Source organism: Perna viridis, chromosome 3, assembly GCF_037379345.1.
Source record: "Perna viridis isolate PV_CMFRI_1.1 ecotype Kerala chromosome 3, ASM3737934v1, whole genome shotgun sequence".
Taxonomy (NCBI): Eukaryota; Metazoa; Mollusca; class Bivalvia; order Mytilida; family Mytilidae; genus Perna; species Perna viridis.
Genome location: NC_142447.1, coordinates 15,576,559 through 15,601,840, shown reverse-complemented (window position 1 = coordinate 15,601,840; position 25,282 = coordinate 15,576,559). Strand labels below are relative to the sequence as shown.

The window sequence follows — 25,282 nt, the reverse complement described above, 5'->3', positions numbered from 1 at the left end:
TTATTTTGTTTATTACATTTAAATTTCTATTTGAAAATTGAAATGAAAGCTTTTAAGGGAATATTAAATAGATATATTAGTTGTTTTTGACTTTTTGAAATACTTTGTAAACTTACTGACATCACAGAGCAGTGAACTTCAAGATGTAAATAAAATAGTTGCTTTGAATGATGTCTTAGTACTAAGATTGTGGAACTTAATTGACACCGCCTCAGGGATTTGGACTTTTAAGATATCAATGGTATATTTAAGATATAAATCAGGAAATATCTATTTTGTCATTGTTTTACGACAAACTGGCCATTTATGTAGCATTGTTTTACCCCAAAGCAATAGTGAGGAATTAAATAATGACATACTGTGAAAGTACTTTAATTCATGGATACCAATTTTCGTGGATTAGGGAAGAAACACAAGTTCATGGATTCTTGAATTCTTGGTTTTGAGATTTCTAATATACACATCAATGGGATTCTTCTTTTCGTTGAGAAACAAAGTTTGTGGTTTGGCCTTTCCATGAAAAACCATGAAAATTTTGTTTACAGAGTTATCTGCCCTTGATATATTCACTTGCAGTGCATTTTAATTTTATCTTTATTCCTTGATTCTGACGTGGGTTATTCAATACAAAGTTTAATCCACTGCCTAACTCTTACTGAGACACATAATAGCCTTCAATTTTGGAACAAAATTCATAATTGGTACCCCACGAACAATAGTACTTTCACAGCAAATGGCCAGCCTATGGTAAAACAAGTATAAAATGATGGAGTTTCCATGATTTATTTCGATTCTAATGATGCAGCGTATGTGTTGCACGAAATGTTGGTAATGTGTTTATCACCTTTTTTTTACCATGGCTGTGGTCTGAAGAGCTTTGAAGAAAGTCATATTAGATTATATTTTTTGACACCATTTTTTTAGCATCTCTGTACAATGGCACTCCACATATTTTTTTTATCTTTCCTTGTGGTTATCAGAGGTATTCAATCGATTAGGGTTTTATGTAATTTATATGTTTTTTCAAATTATGCTAGATGTAATGATCTTGAATTTTTGCAAAGTTTCTACAAGAAATTTCCAAATAAAGATTAACTTTCTCTTAATTAAAGTCTGTTTTCCATCTTAACAAATCCTTTCGGGAATTCATGTTTACTATTGCAGAAGGGAGAGTTGAATGTGATCAAAAACATTCTCGTACCGAAATTGCACTTCCCTTTGTCGATGGGAAATTTGAATACTAGAACATAGAATATGGATTGGGATTCGAATAGAAGCACAATATATATATAGTGTTGGAAATCACAAAACTCAAGATCAGTTCATGCAGTTATCATTCATTACAGTCAAAAGTTTTGTATGTTTGAGATTTTGGTGAATGGACCTGGCTTATTGTTAACTTTTAGAAGTCTCCTCTTCTGCAAAAAATGAATTGTTACTAATTTTTTGCTAATCAAAGCCTTAATGTATCTGTGTATCTACCTATTAAATAGTGTAAATGATGCTGATTGGCAAAGTGGTAAAAATTTTGTTTTCCTTTTTCAAATTCACAGAGTCTTAATAATATATCATATTGAATTAACCACATTAAATAGAAATTTAATTGACATCTTTGTGTCCCCTTAGAACACTTGTTTATCCTTCTATAATGTGAAATGCTTACAAAATATAACTGATTTTTGTAGTGTAGATTTAAACTATACATGCATATCAAATATCGAAATATATTGAGCAATGTGGTCAATAATGAAAATGCAGAGGAAGGGAAATATATGTACATGGATACAACACTGCTGGAAATACCAAAAAGACTTACAACTAATGAATAAATCATATGCAAAATAGCAAAAAAAATAAACATGGAATAACAAACAGCACACGGTTATCCAAAGTAAAATCCAGAGATGAAGTCAGGTGTTATTGAAGGGTTTGTAGTTCCTGCTTCTTGCAAGACACTTGCTTATTGAAGGTCAAGTCCACTAACAAATGGAAAGCAGCAATACCGAGTAGTTATTGCAAGTTTTTGTAAGAATCAGGCAAAATGGGGAAAATCAGAAACAAGCATGTCAAAACCCTGCCGATCTGACAATATTATTTCACTCAAGGATGCTTTCTTTCTTTGAACAGACCAGTATTTAATCTCTGCATCACTGGATTTGCTAAGAAATATTTCAATAGAATGTTTAAAACAATGAAGTTTTTGACAGAGTTATCTGCCCTTGCAATGTTCATTTTCTGTGCATTTCAATGAAACTATAACTCAATTTAACAAAATGATATGGAAAATCTTGTCTTTTTTCCTTGATTCTGATGATGTAGATAGACAAATTACACTTTCAAAACATTGTTTTTTTCATACCATGTTATACCCACTGCCCAATTCTTACAGAGACTAACTCTTAAACCAGACCTCTGTCTTGATACTCCTTGATAGAAATAACTTGAAGCCATGGAGACAAACAGACAAACTAAAGATCATTGAACAGGATTGGTAAAAAAAGGCTCTAAGTTTGATAACAATGCTTCATTAAAAAAATTTGCTAATCAAGTGTGAAATGAAGCACTTTTGATTTGGCTGCAAAAATAGCCTAGGAAATAAAAACCTGTAGCAAGTAGGAAGTAAGCCAGTCAAATGACACAGCAGCTTTTAAGTTACTGTTGGGGTGTAAACTGTCATATAATCAAATCAAGTCAAAATCGTGTTATCGAAAAGTGCTGAGACTGTTTTAAATGGAAGCATTTGTGTGGGTATACATCATCGTTGCACAGACTTCATTATCCTCATGTGGGTATACCAATGCAGTTGGGGGTTTTGTTGGATGTTCCAGGGATTGGAAACCCCATTTTTTTTATTTTATAAAATAAATTTTGGCAAATATGAAAAATGCTTTCAGTCTTTCCAAATGTTCATTTTTTTTTTCGAGGACATTCGGTCCTGTGATGACATACTATTTTCAGGACCAAACCAAGTTTTACTGTCCATTTTGACCTGAATCAAGAATGACCAATATCGGAAATTTCCAGACTTCTGGTCTGGCGTTCCGGATTTTTTTACTGGTCCTGTCACATACTTACTGGTGATATCAGATGGTCCAATGAACCTAGGAAAGACTGGCTTTCTTTTCAAAATTCTAGATCTTTCCCTATATTTGTTGTGGTTTGTCAAAATTTCTCTATCATGTTGACTTATAAATTCTTGGATTACAATAAAGCTCATTACACTCTTTCTTGGGAATTTGAATTTGTGGTCTGACCAACTACCAATGCCATGAAAATTGCAAGAAGTTAGTAGTACTCCAAAGAAATGCTTAGGAAATGGAAACTTCAGGAAAGTTCCAACTATCGTGAATTAAAAATAAAAGACAGTAAAAAAATAACCAACTGCCATTGGGAGCCTGGTTTTGACTGTGAACAAAGCTTAACATGTTTTTTAAGAATTTTTAAGCAAATTTATCAACTTAATTGTTGCATATCTGTTAGCTCCTTTTAGAAATAAATCAGAAGTTGGCAGGAAATAGAAATCCTTAGGGATTTTCCTTTCCTCAATAAGAAAATACATTAATCAAGATAGACCAAATAATAACAGATTAACCAAATTTTACACATAGAATTTTTTTTTTTTTTTTTTTTTAACATACTTTTCTTTCTTTCTTTCAAATTGTGGGATTTTTGTTTTAAATATTTTGTTATTTTATAGTATTTTGAATTGATGCATCGGTTTTATAAAAGCATTTGAATCTTTGATGGAAAATTTATATCTGATGGTGGAATCTGATTTCATGGATTATTTATGCCTTTAATTCATGTAAAATAGTAAAATAGCCTCTTATTCACTTTAGCTTTCCCTGGACAATGGACAGTGAGGTTGATTTTAATTTTCCATCATCCCATTATTTAAATCTGTTTTGAACGAGACTATAAAGTTTACAGCACTTCTAATCATAATGTTCAGGGAATACTCTTCAAGGTTGAATGTAAATCTGTTCAGTTAACTACCTAAGGCAGTTCATCAGGTGATTGTCTAGTGAGTTATCAAAGGTAGTCCATCTCTGACCTGTGAACATCATCGTTGCATGGACTATAGAACTATTTCATTAACCTTGTCCAGAAAGTTATCAAAGGTAGTTCATCTCTGACCTCTGAACATCATCGTTGCATGGACTATAGAATTATTTCATTATCATTGTCTAGAGAGTTATCAAAGGTAGTCCATCTCTGACCCCGGAACATAATTGTTGCATGGACTATTAAACTATTGCATTGCTTTCATTCAGTGTTCCTTAGTCTATGGTTGTAGTTAAGTATGATGCTATTGTAAAAAAATGACAAATTTGAAGAATAAAGCATCTTAATTTATAACCATTGTAAAAAAAGAGCAGCCAAAAAAAAAAACACCTTTACAGTTCTAAAATGAGGTATATTTTTTTTTAGCTCTTCCATGAAATTAATCAAAATAATTTATCAAATCAAATGCAGTCAATTAATTCATTCATGGTCCTTAAATGTTTTGAAGAATTTACAGGAAATTTCACAGTTTGATTAATATTTCTCTCTGCATGGAAATAAGTCAGACAAATTTTTAACAAATTAGTGTTAAATAGTCTTAATGCATTCTGTCAATTCTGAGCCATATAAATTATTTAATAATTGAGCTGTCAAGACATGAAGACAGTCTTTCTGTCGGAAAAATCAGGGCATTAAGCCATCACAATAATATGTGTTAAGATTTCACTATTAGTGACATCTGAAAAAGAAAAAAAAATGAGAATCGACACAAATATCGAATAATAAAACACCTAAAATATGATGAAAGGGTCATGTTTCACTTGAAAAGAAATTACAGGGAAAATTATCAGAGAAATTCTTCCTGTAATTGACATCTGTTTTACAGTAAAGGTTGTAAAGAATTCTTTGTAATTGACAGCTGTAAACTTGAAATGGACAACCTTTTGTTGACAGTAAAAAAACATAGATAAATTCCCAAATGGGAGTAGCCCTAAATAAGTTTGTATATGTTAGTCAAATTAATGGAAAAATATCGTGCAGACTGAATTTATAAATTGAGTGGGAGGATTTTTTTACAGCAGAGGTTAAAAGGGGTCAGCTATCGAGAAATGGTATCTAATGTGTTCTTCAATATTTTATTAGTTTCATAGTAGAAACAATCCAAGGACTGGTTGCTTTGATCAAGTTATATCGCAATAAATGTATTTTCATCCACTGTGTGTTGCAGAGACAACAGATATCAAAACGCTGCCACATGTATTAACATCATCCCTCATGTTTTAAGAGGATATCCATTGATGACGCAGGCGAGTTGATGGCATTTGCTAAATTTTGTTTATTTGTTAAATAAATGTTGTTTTTCAATTCATTGAAATGGTGAGAATGAAATGAATTACATAGAAAGCTCTAGAAACTGTACAATGAAGGTAAATAACTACTAGTATTTGTTCTGTCCATAATTAGGTCAATTTGTTATGGAAAATATATTCTGATCAAGTCATCCACTTTTGGTTCCTTATTCTTTTTGACAACATAACCAGTTTAACATTAGAAATAGTGGTATTTAGTTTACTACTGTTAAAGTACTTTTATTTGTGGATACAAATTTTTGTGGATTTTTGAATTAGTGGTTTTGAGGTTTTCAGTATACACAACAATGGGTTTCTCCATTTCATTTGAAACTAAATTTTGTGTTTTTTGTAAATTGGTTCCCCACAAACAATAGTACTTTCGCAGTGTGCCCTTTAGGATTGATGGATAAAATTGCCTGGTTTCAACATGGACAGCCTCCCTTTAGAGTTCAAATGGTCAGCAATTTATCTTTGTGCTGTTTGCATTGTTTTTCTTGACAAAGTTGTCAATAACCCTTGTTCATGACAGTATGGTAATAGGTGATCTTGTTAAATATTTGGATAATAACAGCTGTTAATGAAACTGAATGATTGATTTAAAAACCAAAATATCAATCAAAGTACTAAAGCCCTGGTAATTATTTTGACATTTATTTAGGGTTGAATTGGGGTTAATGTTTTTCCTAAGAAAGGCTTTGATTTGAACCATTAATATTTTCCATTCCACATGAAAGAAATATTTCCATTGCATGCCAGAGTGATCTGTTCAATATTTAGCGTGGAAGTTTATCATTGTTGAGACACTAAATGAATTTACCAAGCAGGTTTGGTTTGCAAAATATACCCAACAAATATGTATGTTCTCTTTCCAGATTGCCTCCTCATCCATTTATCACTATACTGAACAACCGACCTGAAGCATGGCCACAACTTATACAGGAAGTGTCAGAACTGCTGAATAATGATAACAAACAGTAAGTATATATAGATCAAGGATTCAGAAACGGTAAAAAATGCTGGTCATTGACCAACAAGTTTTGCCAATGTCCGAAATCCATTTTTCAATATCGGACATAAAATTGTCAACCCTTATAAATTGCAGTCTGGGTGGTTTTTTTAGTGTCTAAACATCCTGTCCATCTGTCTCTTAATTGTTTATTTAAGAAATAAATCACGGAAACTCCATTTTGTCATTGTTTTACCATGGGCTGACCATTTATGCCACATTAATTTACCCGAGCGATAGTGAATTAAAGCATCTAATAGGACAATAACAGTACTTTTTTTACATTTTCATGGCTTATTACGATAACCTTAGACCCGCCATATTTGACCATATTTGGCTGTACACTTTACACTATGTCAGTTGAAATGTCGCTAGTGAAACTTTGCTTTGTTTTTTTTTTTTCTTTATAATGTAGGTGTATTAAGTAGAACAATGTTAGATATGACAATAGTTGTTGGCATTATAAGGTCACAGTGTTCACACATGGATGGGTACAATGTTTCATTTATTGAAGATTTTTTGGTTTCATACATGATGTCACACGTGGCACGTGGCGAATGCTACAGAGTATGTGTGTAAATGATTTTTACAGAATAGAATATAACTTTCCTAAAACATAACATGAAATATCTTTATTAAATACGAATTTGATGTTCATTCACACTACTGAAATGAATAAAAACAGCTGATACATATTGGAATGTTAATTGTGTTTGTTCACTTGATTAAGGTGGACAGTAATTTACACACACACACACAAGCTGCACCCAATAAGTCACATGCTCTCGTATATATAGCAATCAGAAATCGACCACAGTTGTGGTCTCAAAGCCTGTTTAGGACGTCGTATTAGAATTGAAATTATTTGACAGGTTTGGGTCAATATTAGCTGGTATGCAGCCACTTGGAACTGTGATTTACCTGTAATTAATTAGTTGATTGCATAATTAAATTAACAGATAACGTGCAGCACCATTGAATATACAAATGAATTGAAGTGACTGATAATTTTGATACATTTATTACTTAAATTTACTTAGATTTATTGAAATAAGAAAAAGATATACAAATCCACCATTTTCCGGCTGATCTTTTAGTTGAAACATATTTTATTGCAAATAATGTAGTAGGATTGGACACAAGTGAAATCGCTGATCTTCTGAGGGAATGAAAGCATGTAGTGCTGAAAGTACAAATTGGTTGTAGTTTGTAATTTTTAATTTATCGATTGAATCCTTTTAACACACAAGTCAACAACCTATTTAAATCAATATATGAAATGTATTCACGATTTTCTTTTGTTTATTATCATTTTTTCATCACTCCAAAATTTTCGGCTGTTTGCCGATGTGATGGAAAAGTCTGAGAGGTACAATGTTTTGTTTACATGTTAAAACGTCCATGTGTGGTCGAAACCGAACATGTTCACTTGTTCAGATATTTTGTAACAGACATAGTATTTAAAGAAATATCGCAAATTTATCTTTAAATAACTACAAAAATCTGTTTTTTTTGTTAAAAGTTTATTCTCGATTTGAACATGTAAAAGACCGACACAAACGTCTGCTGGAGTTTGATAAAATGATCTACATGGGCTGTTAAAATTTCTGACGAACACAAATGTAGAGTGGGTAATTTTAAAGGGGGGCTAATTTGGCATATTTTAGCTGTCCCTCTAAATATGGCAAAATTGATTTCACAAAATCTTTACTCTGGGCTTCAGTATTTAGTGCACCAATTAGCATCCGCCAAAATTTCCGAATACCTATTTGCCTCTAAAGCACTGTAAAATTTAACACCTGCCAATATAACCCCCATATGGTATTTGGCAGATACATGCAATGCTGCTTTGTAGCTGATACATGACACATTTATTACTGTTGCTAATAGTTTTTTTCTTCTTCATGATTCCCATCCTGCTATCACAACCATGAAAGACGTGGGATAATGATATCCTGACATATACTGTCATAATGTACGGATATACTGACAAAATGCAGTGATTTACTGACACAATATTACTTTGTATAAAATTTCATCATACACAAAGTTAAATGACGTACTGGCAAAATCATATTATTTTACAGACGAAATATTTCGATAAGCTGACAGTCTGATTTCAAGACAAATTGCCTGACATTTTGCTTACTAATGATGTAATAGTATATTGAAATAATATAGTGATTTCACAAGAAAAGTTCTTAGTTGACAAAATACATATATTTAATGATAAATAGTTATAAACTGCAAAAAAAAAATGGTTTGTTGTACTGACAAATTTCCGTATATTCTGGTAGATTCAATGAAAAACTAAATTTTTTTAGGTTAAAGTTTTGAAATATTCTTCTAGAGTGGGTGCATTGTAGATATCTTTTGTGTTAAAATTAGTGAGAAATTAAAGTTGGGAGAGGGGGGGGGGGTGCGCACACCCACCACGCCCCCACCTGAATCTGCCCCTGATGACATGCAATAAACAATGTTTACTTTAGCCATAGTTTCATCAACATTACTTGAATCTCATACAACTTAGCAAGGACAAGATTCAAACACACGACAACCATTCAGAAATTTAATGCAAAATCCTACTGCTATTTAAGTGTGCAATTGATTTCAAGTTTTAAACTCATTTAAAAAAAAACATTTTTAACTGCTTATACTATTCTAAGCTTGATGAGACTTGATTGAATAATTAAATTTAAAATTAATTACGATAACACAATTATAGAGAACGAAAAGTCTGAAAAGGGTTTAATTACTTTTAAGGCTTATAAAACATTAAAGTAAAAGTACTCGTGGCAGTGCCTTTCTGACCTATATCCTAAGCTGTTTTTAAGCAAATTTCTTGAATTTGATGCATTTTTTATGCCAGTTGCTTGATAAAGCAGACATCATTAAAATTTATTCATGTCTGTATGTAGGTATAAGTGTCCTTGAATGATTTTTTTTTCATGACTACGAAAAAAATTGCGGTTTCATGTTGTCTGCATTGTTGTTGTTTGTAGACATTTCTTGGACATTAACTTGTATTTAATTGTATTGATCAATATGAACTCATTCAACTGTTTAGTTATAAAGGACCAAAAACGGCAAGAAATAAACATTTTCATAATGTCAAAACAACAGTTTGACTTTAAGTGAATGAAATCCTTTTGAATTATATTATATTTTATCTTCCCTATTTATGAAACCTTGCAGTATTCCAATTTTTTTTTTAATTACGTAAAACTCTGAGGCTTCATTCCTTACATTGCATATGGTAGAACCTCTGGGTGATGGATTTGGCTTCGTCTTTCGATAGATTTGGTTTTGAGTACTTCTTGTATACAACTAATATTTTGATTATGATCTTCCGATGAGAGGTTACTCCTTGAAACACATGTACAGCATATTGAAATTTGCAATATATAAAACTGAAGACTGGGATTAATATTGGGGGTTGTTACTTGAATAGTTGATAAATAAGGGGCCAAATTATTATCACATTTTTTCTGGTCAAAAATTTATAATGTGTCAAATATTTAACCACAGTCTATTTTCAAAGCTTTATCAAGCATGAATAGTGTTTCTACTTACCCCAACTGTTCTGTATTTGACCTCCGCTGTCTTATGAAGCTGCATTCTGCAAAGCATTACATTTTAAAAAAGTTTCAGTTGCCCATTGACTAAATACAACTAACTATTTGATAATCCATTTTGGACTTTTAACGAAGTCAATATATTATATATGGACCTGTTCAGATTGTATTGACTGAGGACGAAGTCCAAGGTCAATATAATCTAACACTGGTCCATTTATAATGTATTTCCTCTTTGAAAGTCCTTAATTTATATATAACATATGTAGATAATGTATTTTCTTTTTGCCTGCTTCATCTGGGAAGCTTCAGCCATGATTGGCTGAGAGTAATTACAGAACGGAACAGTTTATATCCAGATCTAAATTTAGAAGTATAGTGTCAATATACATATACATAGTAACATAGCATTAATTTATTTAAAGATAGAAACATGGTTTCATGTACATGGAATATCATCATAATAACGAATGAAAAAAGAAGACTGTTATACCCTATGTAATATAGAACATTGAGAAAAGTCAAGTTTTATTGCCTCATGGCAAATAAACAGCTTAAAGGACTTCAAATTGGGAGCTGTTTCATATCAGTATAGCTATGTCATGTAGACTTTTGTTGGTCGACAAACTAGGTCTTAGCTGAGATGGTTAATTTTTAATTAAACTAACACAACTGAAAAAACCTTTGTTGTGAAAAAAATAGGTTAAAATTCTAAATTAGATAAAACTTGTGTTTGAAGTCTACTAAGAACTCTGTAACTATTTCCATCACATGCCAAGGAAAATTGGGATGAACTTCACAAGTCTTAATTAACAGAATTCCATTAGAAGTTACAGCAGAAATTTGATAAGCAGAGCTGTGTAATTCTGCAGCTCTTTTTGAAATAAACTAAGGAAATATAAACCAAAAAGGATGGGTTGCGATAAAGCTGTTTTCCGATATAGACCAGTGATAGTCTACTTTATATTATTGGTATTAGAAATCACACTGCATATGTGCTAGCATCGTGACGGCTAGTTTTTGCAAGCCTTTTATTGAGTTGAATAATGGGTTAAAATGCTATAGATCACCTATTTATAACATGGAACATACGATACACCAAAATTGTACAAAAATACTAAATAAGTATAAATATTAAGTTAGATTTAATTTGAAGTAAATAACATAATCTATCAATCAATCAATCAAATCAAAATGATTTGGACTACTCAAATGTCACAAAACCAACAATCCTTTGTCTACACATATAATAATATGTTATATTCTTAAATGAATCGTAAACTTGTCGTGGACTTATGATAGGCAATATATTTTGGCTAAAATGCTAAGAAATCTAGGTCTGGTTAAAAAAAAGGAAATTCTGGTGGCATATACCTTCTAAATCATTTACTTAGGATAGCTTCTGAGGATAGCTTTGATACAGTCATTAGATGTGACAATGTTGTATTTCTATGAAGGCCTACACATTGTCTTAAATTAGACAAAAGAAACTTTCTACCCAATAAAACAAGTATATTTATGGCTGAAAATATTGTCTAAAAATTTGTACTCAAATAAGGCTAAAAAGTATACATGTATAATCCAGTAATAAAAAATGTGTTGAATGATGTTCAATAAAAGCAGTTTTACACATATTCTAAATCATCTAAATATGATAAAACCAATCATCGTTTGCTTGGATGTTAAATGTAACTTTGTCATCTTCATCATCATCAAAGTTCAAGTCAGCATCAGCAGCATTTAGATGTTTGGAATGATCTGTAGGAAAAGAAACACTATCATCCTGGTGATACTGATATCTGAGGTTATCAAGGAATGTAAGGACTTGTGCACTGCAGTCAATTGTCACGGCACCGACTTTACGATGATAATACTGTGAAAGTACTATTGTTTGTTGGGTAATAATTTTATGTTTTTCAGGGTAGGCCAAACCACAAAATTTGGTTCCCAATGAATAGTAGATTCCCATTAATGTTTATAATGAAAACTTCAAAACCACGAATTCAAGAATCCATGAACTTGTGTTTCTTCCCTGATCCACGAAAATTGGCATTGACGAATTAAAGTACTTTCACAGTACCAAGCAAGGATTGGTGTTTGGTATTCTGAGTCAAAAGAAATCCAAAGATTGTTCGATTTTGAAGAAATATGACATGATTGAATTTTAGCATGCAGCAAGCAATTTTCAAACCTATGAACTGAAATAAGAATCATTATCAGATAAATGTTCTTGTGTGTATTCTGTTGACAATGTTTATGGTATAGTTGGTCAGTGGTTTTCCTTTCCCATTGATCTCTAAGTGTAGGTCACGTTATGAGGCTGTAGATATGTCATGTATAAAAATCCTTAACAGTGGGGTTGTTTCAAGACTATGCACCATCTATATAATGAAAATTGAGATCAAAGGATCTGGCTAAATGATGTTCCTTCTTTTGGATCAGATCAGCTACAAAGTCAGCTGCATATAAGTGAAGGAATAGGTCAGTGAGTACCGGAGCACAATTTGTTCCCATAGGAATGCCGACTGTCTGTTGAAAAACATGTCTACCACACTGGAAAAAAATGTTGTCAATGAATAATTTTAGCATTTTGACAAAATCTTCTTTATGAAAAATCTCTATCATGTTTCAGGCATGTCATTTTGCTCTGTTGTGACTATATGGTGAAGCTGCAATGTAATTATCCATTCAAATCAATATGTACTTAAATACCATTCTGTGTAAGAATCAGGCAATGAGTGGCACATCAGTTTCCCCAATTTAGTCATTTTTGCCAAAAATATATTCAGTACATCTAGAAAACAACAAAAAAACTATCTATGTTTATCCTGATGCATCAGTGACAAAGATATTTTTTGACTGCGTATATAGGGAAAGAGTGCGGGAAAATTTTCCTGCCATTTTTACCTAGTGCATTTCAACTAAATTTGACCTATCAATATCTTAAAAAGGCAAATTTTACATACACTTTGATGGTTATTTCTGGTAGTTATTAGGTATAATTAATTGGTCAATGCAATAAAATCTCTGCGTTTTTTTCCTTCATGTGCCACACCTTATATACATTTTGCCCTATTCTAAGACAGAGAAGTACTTAAAATGTTTAACTGTCAATAACTCTGTATTAAGTATATTCCATTTTTTTCCTCTGTACAACACAAAATAAGGTACTAATTGAAAAGATAGAAGATTAATACTTGTATGCAGAAAAAATAGAAGGTACAGAAATCTTACATGTAACTGATATCTAGTTAAAATACGGGGTGGGATGATCCTTGTAATTTTGTATGTTTAGTAGATACAGTGTTTGGTTTTTACTACCTGTTCATATGTCTTACCTGGCATTTCAACCTTCCACTTCAAATATAAGCTGAAACTTAAGTTTTTATATTTCGCCACAGGAAGTTGTGGCTTATTTTGTAATACCATCTAAAAAGTCGTGTATCTGTTTGTTTGTCTGTCTGCGATGGTTTCTAGATGAGAAGTTAAGAACGGAACTATGAATTTTTTTTTTAAACCATTGCAAAGGCTGCTTAGTATCATAAAATACAGGTGAAGTTGAACTCTCAGTGAAATCCAACATGTAGTTTACAAGTTATGTCATTTTGAACATATTCCCCCATTACATGGCAGGTATCGTATTCCTTTAAGGCCTTATTTTCAACATTCACTCCCTGACTGAGGGTTCATAATTGTTTTCTTTTGTAGTGTAAAGAACAAGAGCATAGCTTTACTGGAGCCATTTCTGAAGTTTGTCCTTCTTGAGCCCCAACAAAGCCAACAATTCACTGCCGTCAGGTTACATCTACAGAGAACACTGCTACTAGTGGCTAGAGAACAAAATGTCCTCACATTTCTTGTCAGAGCCCTGCCAGGGTTTCAGGTGGGCATTACATTGACTTAAAAAAGGTTATGCAGCCATGAGACATCCAAGCAGTGGGAGGCTAATTTTGTTTCCAATATATTTTTATCCCTTTGAGATCTCTAACTTATGATTTTTTTAAGAAATGAATGTTGAAAAAAAATATGGAGAAAACAATAGAATCTTGAAATTAAAGGGAGATAAGTCTTTGGTCTGTTCATAATGTTGTCGATTTGTTAAGGAACTTTGAAAATATGTTCAGAGTCATCCACTTTTGATGCAGAAATAATCCATTCTCCCTGGTATGGAAATGAGTTTAAACGTTAGATTGGAATAAAAAAATTACTAGTATGAAGTTATCGTGCTTAGTTTCTACATTTTGGAACTAAAAATCTTGTACTATTCATATGTCTGTCAGTGCAAAAAGGAGAAAATCTCTTTAGAATTCCAAAAAAAACTTTCTGTCTTCTCACAGGGATATAGTTATTCTGGTCATTCCATCTATATCTATTAAAATAATTTGATTTCTTGGATACTATGTTACTGTTGATTGACTGAATCCCACTCTTGTTAAATGATTAGCATGGTCATCTTATATCATTTCAGGTCAACAACCCTGAGTCCATTGCAGCAACCAGCCAATTTCTATCTGAGCTGTTACAGTTGATTGATAGAGAACTAGAGTTATCTGCCCTTGTCACATTTGGTTTTTCTTTGTGCCTGCAAAGCAATAAATTACATTTGGACTACACAATACTGGCAAAAAGTTTACAGAACTGCATAATGGATAAATCTGAAATGGTATTGGTTTTTTAAATATTACATTCCAGTTATGAGATATAGGTTTAACTAAAGATCATGCAGAACCACCTTTTTGGTCTCAGGGTAGCATGCTCGCCTTAAGTGTGAGAGGTTCTGGGTTCAACCCCCTGCTGAGTCATACCAAAAACTTTAAATTTGGTAGTCACTGCTTCTCCATCAAGCACACAGTGTATGAATGGATAGAGTGATGACTAGTTGGCTTAGAATCAGGATAATGTATCTTGAGTGAGGTGACATGCCTACCTGCAGGCTGTTGCCTCTATGATGTAGTACAATAAAAGATCTGACCCAACATGACAGTACAAATCAGGGTTTATTTGATTGGTCAATTATTACTGTCCTGAAATGATTGAAATATCTACCACAGGACCATAATCTGTCAATAAATCTTAACCCTTGTCATGCTGTGTCCAGATTTATCTGGGAATGGCCCTAGTTTCACTTTATTGGTTCTGGCAGTGTTAATCTTAGTTTAGGAAAGCACAATTTGTGTCCACCTGCAAGCAGCTTGGCTGCATTTTAAAATGAGGCTATCTGATATAGAGTTTGTTATAAAAATAATGACTTGAGAGCTAAAAGAAGAGGTCTTGAGTTTCCACTGCCCAAAAAAGTGTGATTTTTTTAGGGAGTAGGGTTCATTTCTTTGGCCCTCGCCAGACCTGAATGAATCTATAGTGCTCTATTTTGCCTGGAATCTAAATAAGAATGATGTCTGTCACCACCATTTTTATGTTGACCCCTAGTATCGACTACTTCCAGTTTTAGGCCAAACTGAGGTCAAAAAATGACAAAAAAATCCTCATTTTTCCACAAGAGTGACCCTTCATGGGACTCTTGACACCCACTCGTGACTATAACGAAGCTTATTTGGCTTTAGTTGCCTTCACAGGGTACAGACTGTGGGATGAATGTAACAAAAAAAGGCCAGAAATGGTGACAGACCCATTTTAACATGTTGGCCCATTCACCCTTCTATAATGTTCAGAAATTTTTTATACACTGGAATACATTTTCTTGTTGTGAATTTTCCATTCATTATATTAAATCTGTTCAAGAATATAATTTGGGTTTAACATTGAATGGATTTAAAAAAAAAATTGTTTGTCAATTTCAGAATTTGTTGTCAGAAACAGATGTGGTTGCCATAGCAACACTGATGTCAACAGCTCCATTTGACTTTTTGCAGCCAGTAATAAATATAGGTAGGTTTAATTTTGTCATGTCATGCCACATATGAACAAAGTTGTGGGATATATAAATCACCATGTCTGTCAGTCTGTTTATCTGTCTGTACACATATCACTTTGTTTTATATACACAGTTAAGTTATAGAGGATGGATTTTCATGATATCATCAACATATTTCCTGTACTGTTTCAGGGACTGATTTTACTGACTTGGCCAAGTTGCAATATTATGCTGCCTATTTGTATTTCAATATACCTGAAACAATTACTCTAATGGAATTAGGAGGTTGAGCATACTGTAAAACCTGGTATAATCCACTATTACTGTCAGAAATACTGTAAACGTACTACATGTAATTACTAATTTTCGCTAATTTCGCAGCGGACAGAAAACCATGGAAAATAGTACACGCAAAATCGATCTTCAACACTACATACGCATATCATTTTTAGAGTCCGTGAAAATTGATACCTACAAATATGCTGACTTGACAAAATCTGCGAAAATTAATGTTTACAGTATTAGTACCAAGTCCATACTATTGTGGTAGTTTACAACTTTCTGATTTTTAACTTGATATTGCAATTTTTTATACAGGGTCCTCCTTTTTTACTGTTCCTTTTGATTATTGCCTAGAGTTTATCATTTGTATTATCATATTGTATTAGAATTCATTGGAGGATCCAGGAGGTTTGGGAGGGGGGGTCTGAAACCCCACTCTGTTTTGTTTGAAAATTTTGTTAATTTTATGGAGAATTTGGGCAAACTGAACAAAAATAGCTTGGAACGTCCCAATTTTCTTGAATCTTTCTCATACCCCTCCTCCTTTTCCAAAAAAATATCTTGCTCTGCCCCTCCCCCCATTCTCCTAGAGTTCTTGACTGATATAACTGATATATGAACTGGCTGACCTAATTACTATCCTGCTGTTACTCTTAACTTTGGAACAAAAAGTACAAACATCTTTAAACCATTTCTCACACAATGATTTATTTTCCGTGTGGAAACCAGGAAAATTGTTACCAGGGAATATATTTCTTGTCAGAATCTGCCATTTATTTTTTCTAGTAGTTTGAAAAAGAAAAGGTCATTATATCCTATGGAATGAAAATGCTTATGGAGCAGAATTGAGTGTCTGCTATCTATGTGGCCTATTTCTATCGTTATTCAATGATTAAATGTCACATGTCAGACAATACACCGATTGTTTTAATACGACACTAGACTCCATGTTACTTTTTGGTAAATGATCTGTCATTTTGGGTCGGGAATAGCTCAGTTAACAAGCGTATTAAGTTAGATATTAATCATGTAAAGTTTGATATATTTAGTGATAGTATTGTCTGTGTGAACCAGCAAGATATCTAACTGATGACACATTTGAGTTTCTTTATTAGGGGAGGATTGTAGTAAAAGTTTATTTAGTCCATGTTTTTTAAGGACCGGAAAGAAATTTGTAGACATAAATTAATAACATGCTTTTTGCCATTGTTGCTTTCCTCTTTGTGGTGTCTCATTTTTTTCTATTGTTTGGTATTGTCATGCTGTTGTGTTACTGCATTCACCAAGATAAACATTTTATTTCTTTTTAAATCTTCAAGTAATTTTTGGCCCTGTGTTGTTTTTTTATGGCAAGACTTATTGCTTTCCTCTACCCTGGACTTAACTGATATGCAACTGGGGGGGGGGGGGTTCTAGAAAAGCAGAGGATGCTTACCCTACCGGTGCACCTGGTCTATGCTCCCATTTTTAGTAGAGTCTGAGTTGTTCATTTACTTTTGTTACTTTTGTATGTATTATTTTATTTACTTTATGTTCTTAGTTGTGTATAGCTGTTTCCATATCTGGTCTTTGTCCCTGGATTACATTTTTTTATTTCCTCTAGAATCTTGGTTCCTTTGATTACTCTTTCAATGTTTGTGATATCAAGTTCAAGATCAAGTTCAAAATTTTCAATGATTAATTGATGAATGATGCATGTTTTATGGTGATTTTTCTTTTTCTAAATATAATTTTATCAATTTGGGATTTTTGGCCCATTCCCAGTTGTCTGCTGCGCTTGCAACATGATACTTTGTGATAAATGAATGATTTCAACCTGGTGTCAGTGTTGGTCATTAATGTGTCTTACAGTGGATTTGATAACTTTTGTTGTCTAGGCCTTTCAGACCTTACTTGAAGGTTTGTTTATGACCTTTTGATGATCTCTGTAACTATTTTTATAAAGGTTGTTTGATGGTGCATTTGTTTCATTTTACCGTATCTGTTCCTTTTTCTATCATTATTGTTAGTTTTCATGCAATATTTTATTTATTATCAGTATTTTAATAAAATTTACCAAAAAGGATCCAAACCACTAAAGGTAGATGTTGATTTTTGGGATAATGACCCAGCCATTATTGACCTGGGAGCCAAATAGGTAAAAAAAACAAGTATTTCATAAAATTTAACAAAATAACTCTAGTAAAAGCATATGTATGACAATGATTTTGTTCCGCAATATCCTATACAACAAACGTCAGATTAAAAGTGAGTAGACCTCTTTGGAATAGTACCACAAGGTTCCATTCCACCAATGGAAATTTGTGATCAATATTTGGATTTGTGACGTGAACAAGTTAGAAATAAGGGACCAAAAAGGGATCAAAACACACCTTTTCCTAATATCTTGATAATAACTTGAGTAAAAGGAAATGGATATCTTAGAGGTGCCATACCTTAAAAAGGATGGTTTGCATTGATTTAGGAGGTTGTAACTTAACTATTTAAGAATTAAGAACCAAGAAGGGGTCGCTTAGACTCTAATCAACTTCTTGTTTTGTGTCAAATGTCTAATCACAATCAAATTCGATTGGTATGTCCAAACTTGCCCCTACTTTTCAGCTTTTAACTTTTGTTTCAAATCAAGCTGCATCCTGTGCATCAAAGGTAATGAGACATTGAACATAGAAAAAGAGGGTTGTTTTTAGTAAAGCTTTTTTTTTTATAAAAATTGTTCAACATATTGCTATTTGGAAATCTGCATGCATTTTCTAATTAGGTCTTTCTTTAAGGGCAGAATGAGACAAAATACTGATTTTGTATTCCATTGATAAGCTCATCAGTACAAAGTTCTTGACCCATTCTATATATGTATGCTTGCCTGATATAATTTAGTATTTCACATTCTTGCTGTCACCCAATTTATATAGCAAAATGTCAATGCTGTGTCAGGCAATATACTGATTACCCGAATTATGTTGGCTGAACATTTTTCATCTTTTGATAATGAAATGCCATTTTGATTCACTGTCAGTGTTGGGTTTTTGGGAATCAGGTTAAATTTTGTTCATTAGTCTGAAAAAGTGTTAATTTCCTGTTCTGTATGTCTTGTTTTGTTCTGATAGTTTTTTTGGTACCAGTATATATGTACATATAGAGGCATAGCACTGAAATCTCAATTGTTACAGCAGTGGTAACAAACAAATGTTTGAACTTGTTTAAATTGATAACTAAGTAAAGTACCCTGGTTTTTTTTTACTTGATTTTTGACAAGAAATTTAGATATTGCATGACATATCAACAAAGTTTAATGGTACTGCTCTAGTAGTGCATGCCAATCCAGTTGCTATACCCCTGAACTACACTCTGATGTATAGAGGGGAGTTTGAAGTTTTTGTATTATTTAGTTGTGAGTATTAGGACTTGTTTGGCTTCATCTAGGAATCAATCATCATTATGATAGTCAGTAAACTTTCAGGGATTAGTGAACTAGTCAAACCTGCCAGCAAACGCCTGTATTCAGCAATAACCTGTATTAAGGAGGTAGAACTTGGGTAAGGGACATAACTCTTGAAATCAGTGATATGGTTGGAGAGCATACATATTTTTATTTTTGATATTTTGTTTAAAATGTTATAGCTAACTGAAATTAACATGTGACTTTTGATGTAACCTGTGCTGAGATAAAAATTAGAAATTATGTATTATAGAATTCAAAATTAAGGGAGATAACTCTGTAAATGACACTAAAATACAACAGAAACTATTGGATTTTTGGTGTGGATTATCTCCTAAGGGCAGACAGAGTGGAATGAATGATTTCACATTTGATTATAAAGACCTATAAAGCAACTTTACTAAAAATAAAAATATGAAGCCTTTTTTTTTTTAGGTGCATCACATTTTACAGAATTTGCGTAATTCTTACAAAGACTGCTACTTAATTTGCCACAGCATAATTTATCTAAGAAATGAAAAGTCAAAATAGTTTTTTCAAGACAAGATGAAGATTTCAAACTTACATTATACATGTAGCTAGCTTCTTTGTGAATGGATGCAAACCCAGATTGATGTGATTCTTAAATCAATTAATTTGAGATAAATACTGTAATATGATTGGTTAAAATAATTTTATTATATCTCAATGTATAAAAAAAAAAATTGACACACCCCTATTCAGTTAAATTCAGAGGTATGTTTCTCATGTTTAAAGATAAAAATATGCTTTAAAATTAATATTTAAGAATTTGCTGTGATAAAAATTTTATCTGTTGAAAAATAACATCAATTTTCCATGTGCATATTTGCACTTCATGCAATAAACAATATGCACATGGAAAATTTATGTTATTTTTCAACAGACAAAATTTTTATCGTAGCCAATTCTTATAAATTAATTTTAAAGCATATTTTTATACCATACCATTCATTGCATTATTTTGTAAATCTCATAAACATTAAAAAATAACTTTCTGTTTTTCTGATACAATATGTAAATACAAAAAAAATACCAAACATATATATTGCTTATTTCGAAATGTTGTACACATGTTTCAAGAAGTAACTTTCCATCTGTAGTATAAGAATCAAATGTATTGGAAGATCTGAATATAAAATCAATTGTACACAAGAAGTACTCAAAACAAAACTATCAAAATAGGGGTCCGATCTATCATGGAGAGGTTCTACTATGTGCAATACAAGGAATGAAGCCTCAGTGTTGTAGGTATTTTGACATTTGTTATACTGCACATTTTGATAAATATCATAAATAAAATCTGATATAATTCAGGGTCAGATAAGTCTGACTATTGGGTTGGTGAATATCCTCAGGGACCTTAGGTCAACCTGCCATGGCATCGACACAGTGATTATTCATGTCATTTAAGGGGGTAGACCTAAGGTATGGGACATAACTCTTACAAATCATAGGAACACTTGTGTAAAGCATTTTACATCAATCTCATCTAAGCATCAAAGTAACTTGGAATAATTTCATTCTATTTCAAATAAAAGCTTGATAGGCTTTTGTGAAATTGAATATGTTGCAAACATATCACTGATTTCAAGAGTTATGTCTCTTACCCTAGATCTGCCTCCTTAAGTGGGAGATGAAAGTTTTCTAAAAAAAAATACAGATCTGAGTACTGAAAGGACTATCTTTACCTAATAGTACAGAATTATTTGGTGGATATTTTTTACAACAGGAATCACCTTTCAGTCATTGGCTGAGTTTTATATGGGTTGGTACTTAAGTACATAAAAGTAAATACGAGAATGAAACATAGCTTTTAACCTCAGTAGGTACCATTTAAACCTGTTACAGCTTCTCTTCAATTCTGTTCATCTTCTGGTAGGATTATAATTCTCTTGGAATTAAAAATCTCTTTATCAAGTTGACAGATCTCTGTGTCCTTTATCCATATGTCAGTCACTGCTAAGCCCTTAATTTGTTTACATCATTTTATTGATGTGGCTTACTTTTCAAGTTTGTGTGTCACTGTTATTTTAAGGCCACTCTAAGTTAATTTTTGGTCAGAAAATGTTTAATAAATGAACGTTTTACAGTGAAACCTGTCTTAGCGACCATCTTTCTTCATTAATAAGGCCACACTTAAAATAATGTTTGTTTCCCCTTACAAGATCCTATCTCCTGATTTTTAGGCAGGTAGGGAAAAATTTGTTTACCCCAATGTCCAAATTTCATCTGATGCTATAAAAGCCATGATCAGAGAAGTAACAAAATTTGCTTTGAAATTTAAAAAAAAAATCTTTTCAGAGAATGGCAATAAAATTATTTGGGTTGGGCCATTTTTTATGGTTATGTAGGATAAGGGAAAACAAACTTAATTTTAATTGTGGCATAAACCTGTTTTAAGACCATGAATGAAATAGCACTATGCTGTCAATCTTATGTAGAATTAACCTGTTTATAAAGACCACCTGTCTGATATGACCAGGATTTTTGCTCAACCTTGAAGAGTCACTTAAGGAGGTACACCTAGGGTAAGGGACATAACTCTTGAAATTAGTGGTATGTTTGTATCATTCAATTTCACCAAAGCATGTCAAGTTTTCATCTGACACAGAATGAAATTAGTCCAAGTTACTTTGGTGCTTACATGAAATTAATGTAAAATGTTGGATACAAACGTTCCAATGATTTATAAGAGTTGTGGCCCTTACCCTTATATCTACCCCTTAAGACAGGTTTGACTGTATAAAGTTCTTTTCGTAGAAAATGCAATAATTATTCGAGTTAAATGTTCCTAAAATTCGTTACAGTGTCCGTAAGTTATTTAAGTATGGTTCTATATAAAAAAAAAACAAACAAATTTGGAAGGATGCATGGCACAAGATGGTTTCCAAATTGTAATTAAGTTTTTTGCGCAAAATTTTAACATTGAAAGATTAAAAAATAGCTAACATTGATCAGATATACTACTACTTGATCTTTTATTACCCATTTACTGTTTTGTCCTTTCTTTTTAAATTTCTGATTTATCTCCCTTTGAAATATTGTTCACTTATTTGTTCAAATATCTTAAAAGAACAGAAAGCTATAAGTCTTAAGTAGATAGCGTCCAGTATAATAAGTCAATTTAAAAAAAAAATCCACAATGATTAATGTGTCTTTTTCAATGGGTTTCTATATATATGAAACCTTTTTGCGAAGAATATGCACGAATTATTGATCTGACGTGAGTTATCTCCCTTCCAAATAAAAAAAAAAAATACATCAAAAGCAAAAGTGCCAAAATCAGAAAACTTTAAGTTTCTGAAAAGAAAAGAAATGGAAAAAAAAAAAACAAATGTAAAAATGCAGATAATAGGATTTTGATTTTTTTTTTTTTCAAGAATTAAATGATTGTACACAAAAGCATTATCATTGATTTTTAAGAAATTTTTAAAAGATGGTTATTAAAAAAAGAGTACAGGATCATAGAAAATAAGGCTGTTATGCGAAAGAAAACGAAAAGACTATACATTGAATGGTGGAAATTTTTGTCAAATTACCAACATTATTTAGTTAAAAGTTTGTTGGTTGGCCTTTTAATGAACTGTCAGTTGTATGGTTAAAAAAATGAAAATGAATCATTTTACATGAGTGTACTAAAATCAAATCCTGTTATTTGTCATTTTCTCGCTTTAGTAATAGTATGTTCCCATGTTTTCATGTTACGGTTGCATGTCTCTCCATCAGTATTGTAAATGTTAGTCTGAACATCTTGATGTATCTATTGTCCTTCATGGCTGGTGGCTTGATGTATCTATTGTCCTTCATGGCTGGTGGCTTTATAAGAGTTGTTATTTTAAGATTAAAGGATCTTTTATTTTATGTACTGAAAATTCTATTGTCAAAGAGTATCAGAGTTTGACATACCTGTGTTAAGTTCATAATTGAAGGTCAGCTTCAGCTGAAAGACAGATTGAAATATGCCAGAGTTTGAACTTCTGACAGATTTGTGGGATAGCACCAAAAAAAAATTAGATTGGTCAGAGCCAATAACTACTAAGTTATAGCGAATACAAGTATGATGTTCAGTAGATAATGGTTATTGTTAAATAACAATCACCTGATGAACTTTGTTAGGTAGTTAACTGGATAGTTGATAAGAAGATATCAACTTTCTTCTAGTCACAGATTTAAATATTGTGAAATGAAAAAAAAAAAACGTTTAAATCTTCTTTTCATTACCAGTTAGCTATTAAAGGCATTCATCAGGTGATTGTCATTTCATCAAGAAAAGGTCATCAATGTATAAGCAACAAATATCACCAAAAAAACAATGATTGCAGTAGATGCCTCTAGTTTGACACCTTCATTCATTAAAGTGGGGGCTATATTGCAATCACCTTGTCTGTCAGTCTGTCCATTACACTTTTCTGTTATAGAATTCTCAATTTTTTTTTTAAAGAATGCATAGATAATTGGTAAATTGCTTTTGAATGATGACTTGTACCTCCCCTTTCCAGGTTCTATGATTATTCACATCCTTTTTTGATGTAAATGGTTGAATTAGGGTATTCTAAAGTGCAATCTTCTGTTTCTCAAGCACAAACTACATTGGTTTGTAGGATGTTCATCTACAAGGAATGTACCATTGTGGTGAACCATCTGAACTGCATGGGTCTCTAAGAGACTGTGGCTGGTAAATACCCACTATTCTGTTTGCTATTGACATTTAGATTCAAGGTTCCTAAAAGCCTTAAGTTAAGGACTATTTCTGTTGTTTTTGTCTCCAGAAAAATTAATTGGTGGATTCCATGTTGTGATGGCATGATTATTCTTTCATGATTGTAAATGTTGGTTTTAAATCTAAATGTCAATGTTTATATCCACTGTAGGTTTGTTAGAGACACAACTAAATCTTTAATTTTAAGACATGAAACATTGCCCTGAACGTACTTAAAAGTAAGGTATGTGACAATTAAGTTTTTAGTAAAATTTTAGTGCGTATGCACTGAACATGTGGAAGTTTCAAACCTTGAATTGTGCGTATGTAAGGAGATATCGGAAAGTTTGTTTTATAGTGCATGCAGTGATGATGTTCAGGAGACAAGAGTTTGTGAATTGTCTTTGGTACTTCCCAAGGGTATTTTTTTATCAGATATATGTTTAAGTACCATTCCTTGTAAGAATTAGCAGATTTTGTCCTTTTTTCCTCAAATATATTCAATTCATCTATAAAGCAACCAAAGCGCTATTCATATTTATCTTTAAACATCTGAGACCTAGATATTTTTTGACTGCCTCAATAGGGAAGACGTGCAAGAAAATTTTCCTTAATCTCCTTGTCAGCTGTGCAGTTCACTTCCATATTAGGCAATTTATTGTGCTATAATCATTTAATAGATGAATAACCAATTATATACCTCCTGAACATTATCAATTAAGTGGCACTCCAGCTAAGAATCATGCAGAATGTAATTCATGGGTTAAAAGTCTACATATTTTGTTTGAATTGTGACAGTAAACATAAATTAACATTCAAATGACACGCAAATACAATAGAATCTACTGGATTTTCAATGTTGAATATCCATAAGAGCAGACAGATATGAATGAATGACTACACATTTTTAATATAGAGTCTTAAAACAGCTTAATTACAAACGTAAATATATGTAGCCTTTTTTTGGGGTGGAGCACATTTTTCAGATTTTCATGATTCTTAGAAAGACAGCTACTTAATGCACTTTATAGGAA

The 25,282-nt window shown here is 32.2% G+C and overlaps 1 protein-coding gene across 1 annotated transcript in view; it reads left to right on the top strand.

Moving 5' to 3' along the window:
• Window positions 1-25,282, top strand: part of LOC148621163 (focadhesin-like) — a 270,468-nt gene that overhangs the window by 168,561 nt on the left and 76,625 nt on the right. Inside the window, exons 6-9 of the mRNA XM_088575257.1 lie at window positions 6,230-6,331; window positions 13,647-13,821; window positions 14,407-14,601; window positions 15,737-15,824. Coding sequence (XP_088431383.1) covers window positions 6,230-6,331; window positions 13,647-13,821; window positions 14,407-14,601; window positions 15,737-15,824 — 560 coding nt within the window. The remainder of the gene's footprint in view (window positions 1-6,229; window positions 6,332-13,646; window positions 13,822-14,406; window positions 14,602-15,736; window positions 15,825-25,282) is intronic.